The sequence below is a fragment of the Diplotaxodon limnothrissa genome, linkage group LG23 (genome assembly GCF_057381915.1).
Source record: "Diplotaxodon limnothrissa isolate DT_005_m linkage group LG23, D_limnothrissa_male_GT1.1, whole genome shotgun sequence".
Lineage (NCBI taxonomy): Eukaryota > Metazoa > Chordata > Actinopteri > Cichliformes > Cichlidae > Diplotaxodon > Diplotaxodon limnothrissa.
Window position 1 is genome coordinate 35,456,771 of NC_140617.1, and position 7,898 is coordinate 35,464,668.

Consider the following 7,898-nt stretch of genomic DNA (forward strand, 5'->3'; position numbering starts at 1 on the left):
ATTGGGATCATGAAATTGTCCAAAATGTCTTGGTATGCTGAAGCATTAAGAGTTCCTTTCACTGGAACAAGGAGCTGAGCCCAGCTCCTGAAAACAAAACAGTCCATCACCATTATATCCCCTCCATTAAACTTTGCACTTGGCGCACTGCAGTCAGACAGATACCGTTCTGACAACCGTCAAACCCAGATTATTTTTCTCTCCAGAGAAGAAGTCTTCACTCCTAGCTAAATGCAAAACTAGTTAATTTCTTAAGAGACTTTTACATTCATTAATCATCAGAGATCAGATCCTCAGAAAGCATGTACTGTAAAACTTGCATGTTTCAACCTTACCACAATGCTCACAGTTCATTGTATATTTAATTTCTTTATGATAGCAATGAATAAAAACTCCTAAAGTTCTAAATAGCTTGCTTAAAAATGCTAAAGGAACCCTTTTTAGTCAGAGTATAGCATCAAGCTAGTTAAACTTCTGGGATATTGAACTGGTTATTTAGGGACCAGTGGGGATTGTTAATCAGTTTCAGTTGCTTTGATGTTAATGAAATGAACCACAGGGGCACTAGAGGGATAACAATGAGACGACCTCTAAAACAGGAATGGTTTTGCAGCTGGAGACCACTGACATTTTCTCTCTCATCTTTTCTGACTATTTTTTTTTCACTAGTTTTGCATTTTGATAGGGTCAGTGTCCCTACTGGTAGCATGAGGCGATACCTGGATCCTACAGAAGTTGCACACGCAGTCCAATTCCTCCAGGATTGCACATTAATACATGCCATTGCCAGAAGGGTTGCTGTTTCTCCCAGCACAGTCTCGAGAGCATTTTGGAGACTCAAGAAGACAGACAGTTCCTCCAGGAGAGCTGGACAGGACCAGAGAAGGTACTTAACCCAACAACAGGACCGATATTTGCCCCTTTGTGAAGGAGGGACAGGATGAGCACTGTTAGAGCTACAAAATGACCTCCAGCAGGTCACTGGTGTAAATGTCTCTGACCAAACAATCATAAACAGACTTCATGAAGGTGGCCTAACGGCCCAATGTCCTCTAGTGGACCCTGGTCGCTGCCCAGCACCATGGAGGATGACTGACATTTGCCACAGAATACCAGAATTAGCAGATTGCCCCCAAACAGTCCCGGGAGGTTGGATTTACTTTACCCGGTAAAGTAAATGAGTTGGGTATCTTTGTTGGCCTTCAGGAAACATGACCTGGAGGCTCTGAACACTAGAATGAGAGGAGACAAGTTTTAGTGACCGAATCTGTAAATCCTGGTGAGTATGAACCATAAAGAAACATTCTTACTTTGGCAGGTGGAGGAATGGCAAGGAAGGGGTGAGTGGTCCGAGTGAGCAGTTTTGGTCTCCAGGAGATGGTGGTCCGATTGAGTACTGTGACAGGAGGGCAGGCAGGTGGGTGAATCCGAGAGGTGTTGTGACGCAAAGAGCTGCCAAGCACAAACCAGCTTCAGGATGAAAGCGTGTATTGCCAGGAGATGGAGGTGGCAGACAACAGGATAGCTGATGGAAGAAAAAGCACAGGTTGGATATAATCCTCTTACAAACAAAATCTCTTTCAGTGACCCACTATGGTGACCAGCACTAACTGTGCTTAGCTGAATACTTGGTGAAGAGGAGTGATGAGCACTGGTCTTAAGTACTGGCAGCTCAATTGCCAGCAGGTGTGGAGACATGCAGGAAAGCAGCGACTGCTCCCAGGGGTGGAACTGTGACTCAGTGGAAAAACCCCAGCACTCACCCAGACCACGACAATTGTAGGGTCTACCTTATAATATAAAACGCCTTGAGGCAACTGTTGTTGTGGTTTGGTGCTGTATAAATAAACTGAATTGAAATTGGTGCCCTGTGCTTTTCACACTTGAGTTAAAGTTCATCCTGAGCACTTGTGACTGATGTGACACGGTCTGGAGAAGCTGTTGAGATGCTGCTTGTAACATTGTTCAGCATGACCGGTTTGGTGGTAGGTCAGTAATGGTCTGGGGAGGCATATCCTTGGAGAGACACACAGACCTTTACAAGCTAAGCTACAACACCCTGAGAGCCATTAGGTATAATAGGTATAAAAATGCTTGGACCAATTGTCAAACCCTACACTGGTGAAGGGGGTCCTGAGTTCCTCCTGATGTTCAGCAAAGCCTGCTCTCATGTGGCACGAATATGCAGGCAGTTTATGGAGAATGAAGGAATTGATACCATTGACTGTTCTTAATGCTCATCTGACCTAAATCCTTTTTTTTTTTTTTTTTTTTTTGTGTCCCGTTTGGATCTTTAGCCATCAGAATTGTTGTCTTAAGGCCAAGAAAGATGCCAAGCGGATTTATTTTACCAAGTGGATCATCATGGCCTTGCCATATTGGTCCATTTGACCCTTTATTATAGTTATGAATTTATTTTATTTTCAGTTGCTACAAACAGGACAGACATGACTGGGGGATAGGACAGGGAGAAAGAATGAAAGAAAGAGAGGGAGAGAAAGAAAACCGAAGGGGAGAAGAGATGGTGAGAAGGGGGGGAAGAAAGAAAAAAAAAACAAACAAAAAAAACCCAAAACACCTGGGTCACCTGTATGGAGAAAAAAAACAGAAGAGAAAGCAAACAACAAAGAGCAACATAATAAAAAAAACAGCACCATCACAATAAACTAGCTAGCAGTAGATATCAGTAGATACTAAATAATAAACTATATTGTGCAGCACGCAAGATAGACAGTGCACAATGTGCTTTGGGGCAGCAGCCAAGAAAGCTGTAGTCCGCGTCTGTAAATACCCGTGTGTACACCTGTGTGCATACCTGTGTGGATCAGCATGCTTGCATTCCAAAGGTTTCTCCATGTAACGATCTGCTAGGGAGTGTGGGGAGCCACAGCCCCGTCCTCCAGGGTATGAAGCAGGTATGGAGGAGATCAAAACTCCAGACATCCAGAGGCCCCCAGAACACAAGAGACCAAGGAAGACCAACAGAGGGGCAGCCGCGCCACTGTCTCAGTAAGAGCTGAGGAGAGTCCCAGATGAGGGCTCACTCAGCAGCCGCGGAGCAGAAGCCAGGGGGAGTTGCAGTGACGCGCCCGTGAGCTCCGCCGGCAGCCAGCTGTGCCTGAGTGACCGAGCCCCAGGCCGAGAGGCCGGGGGCACCCCACCTCCGAAGTGGCCCGAGCGAGCCCCAGGCTCCAGGCCCCGATAAGCGGCCGCCAAGGAGTGAGCCGGTGTGTACCCGGACGCCCATCCCCAGACACAAAGAACCACCAACGCACCGATACCTGAGGGAGTCCGCCACTGGCAGGGGAAGTGGTGGTAGGGGGAGATAGGCCTCCAAACCTTGGAGGGCCTGAGATGTCCCCAGAGAGGTGGCGCCTGACACCCAACCTGACATATAGACACAGACATACAGGCACACACAGACACAAACATCCATTCCCACCCTCATGCTCTCATATGCACTTACTCCACACTCAACCAACGTGGAGACAGACATAAAGAGACGCTGTACACACGATCACACTCCCCAAGCGTACTCTACGAACCGGGTCTAGGTACCCTTGCCCCTGGAGGGGGGAACTGCACCCAGACCCAGGTGGTGTTACCCTTTTCCCTGCGGTGGGGAGAGGCAGACCGCCCCGACTCCGCAGCAGCAGGGAGGCCCCACACCCCAGACCGCAGTCGGACGGCCAACTCCTCCTCCTAGCCCCCCCGCTCCAGCAGGTCGCAGAGAATGGGGGTGGGAGAAGACTCCAAACCTCCCTCCACCCGCTCATTGTAGTGTTGATGCATGTGTGTTCTAAGGTGCATTTAAAACCCAGGAGGGCATGGAGCTACCTGCCAGAGAGCAGCAGGTAAGCGCATGGTCTCTCCTGCTAGCCCTCAATGTCTCCAGCATGATTTTTTCCCATTTAGAGCTGATGTATTTTCGAAGTGTAAGTTTTTGAGCAGTGTAGAAAGTCAGAGTTAAGAGAATTGCATCACTATTTTTACACCGTTTGCTGAGAACATTTTGAGTTTTTATTTCACGTTTCCTTTGCAATCCAGTCTGAATCCAGCCCTCTGCTGGGATCAGAGTACTCCTAATATTTTGGATCAAAGTAACTGTAGCGAACCCCCCCGAATGAAGGATGACACTTTACTGATGACGTTTTGAAGGTTTAATGGCAGTAAACCATCAATCTCACCGTAAGAGCTGGTGATGTATACATAGAAACAGCGTGTAAGCAAAATAATCCACACTCTTACAATCGTAAACCTTATAACATGAAGTTCGTTTCAACGTAACATTTAACAAATGTAGCGACTGTCACAAAAACATCTAAACGTCTCCTTATTTACATCATAACCATACCTTGTGCCTCTATCAAGGGGGCTGCTAATGACAAAAGAAATCACCATAGGCTCCGTTAGGCCATCACTTTTCTAAACTCCCGCGACTGCTGCTGAAAACTGCGCCAAAAACAGTTTTACAGGAAATCGTCCCATCAAAATAAAAGCTTCTACACACGGACAGGAAGTTGGTAGTAGAAAACAGGAATGAGTGCCAAAATAAGGTGCAAGGAAACGCATTCAGGGTTATTTACAGTAACCCTTATCCGATTTAAATTATTTAAACAACAGAAACTGGAGGATTGATTGAGATAACTAGATTAAATTACCTGATTGTATCAAATCACGTAATCCTGTTTTTCCTTTGAACAGCTGAGCTCTGCTGTTTGTAGCTGTGGTTTTACCCCTCAATATCCTGAGTTGGTGCAGCCAACAAACTATGGTGGAGACATGTCCTGGTTGTGACTTCCCACAGAGTCCCACGCACAGCTCTGGTGTTGGACTGAGTCATATTTGATTGAGTCAAACTGTGCTTCAGATGTCTGGTGTGAGAATGAGAAGTACAAATGCATCACTACAAAGTCACAGGCCTTCACTGAAAATTCTAATTCATTTCATGTGGGAGAGAGAGAGAAAAGAGGCGACACGATTTATGAAGTGCGAGGAGAAATAACATTAGTCTTTTCTTTGTTGATGGAACATGATGTGAAAAATGTCCTCTCTGCAGTGTCGCTGACAGCAATTAGCCGGCAGCCACGAGAGACTGGTGGGAGTTTGGAGGAGTGATGAAATATATTAGACTCCACAATCTGCTGTGGTGTAAATATTTTCACTGCTGAGAATCAGTTGGGTCTTTTGGTACGTTGTAGGGTTGAAAAGCATGTTGGATAATGATGGAAGAAGAGGTTCTTATTTAAACTGCGCCAGCACTCTCGGAGCTGAGATCAAAGACTTTCTAATGCTGAGCTTTCAGTTTGATCTCCATGTTAACTGCTACTGTGGCAGCATGATTTAAAACCAGGGATCGGAAATGTTTGATCATTGGTTCCGTTAAAGAGAGACGGCTACACTTTATTTTCAGGAATGACATTTGCCAGATAAACACACAGGTGCTCATAGTGGTGATTGTGTGTGTGTTTGTGTTTCCCTTTTCCCGGTCTCAAAGGTCAAGTAGGTGAACTTTGCTACTACAGACAGAGCGGTGCCCTTTGTGGTTTTTATTCTGAGATGCTGTAAACAAACAGACAGGCTGGAGCGTTTGTTAGGACTGTAGCTGCCTCCACGCACGAAGCGATTCGTTCCTCACGTATCGTTTTGAAGCTGACGGCGGACTTTCCAAGCTGCTGTTGCCTGGGTGACCCTCTATTACAGGGGTATTAAACTAAAATTTGAGGAGGTCCAGTTGGAGAAAATCTTCTCAAGCAGAGGTCCGGGACATCATAATGTCTAACTTACGTTATGATTGTGATAGAGAAGCAACCTTTTTTTTTTTTTTTTAATTTATATCTGAACGTATGAACAATAGACTGTCAAATCAATGAAAATACAAGTTAAAACATTTCAACAAAATTTATTGTTAACACTGAAACACACAGTAGGCCTACATTAGAAATAGGGCTGCTGTTTAAAATGAATTAGAGAAAATAAATAAAATGGCTAAATTGTGCATCTTAAAACAAAGTGCTTAATTTCAGAAAAAAAAAGTTTCCCTTTTTCTTTACATTTTACATCTCGACTAAACAGTCTCAATACATTTTCAACAGATAACATCAAAACATTTTAACAATTTTACAGTTTCTCTTTCTTTCACCCCCTTATATTCCACGTCCCAACTTTCTGTTGTTCAGTGAGAGAACTGAGCTTTAGTTCGCTCTACTAGGATTTTAAATCTGGGCTGGAATGGTGTCAGGGCCATTCTCATACACATGTGTAAGTGCTCATTGGTGATCCTGGAACGATATTTAGTTTTTATTATGTTCATTGTGGAGAAAGCTGCCTCACAGCTGTATGTGGAGCCAAACATGGTCAAGATGTACAGGGCTACTTTCCTCAGATTTGGGAAAGCTGTCTCAGAGACCAATTGGGGCCAGAAAGTGGCAGGTTCAGTTCTTCCAAACTGCTCTTTCAGGGCCACATCTGCTTGGAGATCAATTAGTTGCATTTGAAGAGGCCCAGCATTTGCCCACTTGAAGTGCTGTGTGACTTCCTTTGAGAACCCTCTGACATCAGTGATGGCAAATGGGTTCTTTATGAACATGGTGAGCTGCTGTCCAAAGCTGAAGCTATCAAAACGTTTGCTGAAGTTTTCAATCAGCTTATCAACAAAGTCAACAAAAGAGGACACATCTCTCTGTCCCTGAACCTGTTCCTTCACTGTTGGGAAGTGTGCATAGTCTCCTTGCAGGTCTTCTTTGAACACTTCAAGTTTCCTCTGAAAGCAGCGGACAGCTGTCATCAGTTCACAAATTGAATTGTCCTTGCCCTGCAGCTTCAAATTCAGTTCATTCAGGTGTGAAGTGATATCAACCAAAAAGGCCACAATATCCATGTTTTTCCCATCATTTAAAAAGAGAGAAAAGTTTGTTGCTTTTTGACTTTCCAGCTCTTCCAAGAAAGCTGCTACTTCACTTCTGATGGACCAAAATCGCTCCAATGCCCTGCCTTTGCTAAGCCATCTCACATTGTTGTGAAGCAGAAGATCATCAGCGTGTGCATCAACTTCTCTGAGAAATTCCCTGAGCATGCGATGCTGACAAGAAGAAGATGCCCTGAGAAAATTTATCATTTTCATCATTGTTTTCATCACCTCAGCATACTCGTCTGACAGGGTGGAGCATAACACTGACTGATGAATAATGCAATGATAAGAGATTAGCTCGGGATTGTCCTCTTTCATTCTTGCTACAGCTCCTTTCTCTCTCCCCATCATAGCAGGGGCTCCATCTGTGGTTATTGAAACCACTTGGTTTGGCTCTATTCCTCGCTTTGTTAACATTTCCTTAATGGCCAGGTAAATATCCTCTCCTCTTGTAGTGCTGTGAAGGGAAGTTACACCTAGCAGGTCTTCACAGAACTCTTTCTTATCATTGTTGAAGAACCTTACATAAACTAACAGCTGAGCATTGTCAGACACATCAGTGGACTCATCTACAGCCAAGCCTACACGTGGTGTCTTATGAATAGCTTCTTCCAGCTGGGATAGCACATCCTGAGCTAATAATTCACTTCTCTTTGTGGCTGTTGATGCTGACATAGGTATTTGCTTTATTTTGTCATGAAGCTCTTCTTTTTGTTTACCCTCAAGTAATGTTTCTGCTACTGCACTCATGCACTCTTTGACAACACCTGCAAAGGGCTTTTTGTGTTGACCTAAAATCCAAGCAACTCTGAGGGAACATTCATGAGCACGTTGTTGGGCGGTGAAAGAACTGGTTAAGATCCTTGTGGACTGATCATATTGGGCTCTGAGACTGCTAATTTTCTGGGACCTGAGTTCAGACTTGGGTGGGTATGATTGTTCAAAAGCTTTGTGCTTTGTCTCATAGTGGCGTTTGACATTGCCACTT

General features: G+C 44.6%; 1 protein-coding gene across 1 annotated transcript; it reads right to left on the reverse strand.

The window, feature by feature from the left end:
• Positions 1–6,175: 6,175 nt before the first annotated feature.
• On the reverse strand, positions 6,176–6,880 carry LOC146608609 (general transcription factor II-I repeat domain-containing protein 2A-like). The gene has a single exon (XM_085348667.1). The coding sequence runs from the start codon at positions 6,878–6,880 to the stop codon at positions 6,176–6,178; it is 705 nt and encodes a 234-aa protein (XP_085204793.1).
• Positions 6,881–7,898: the final 1,018 nt, after the last annotated feature.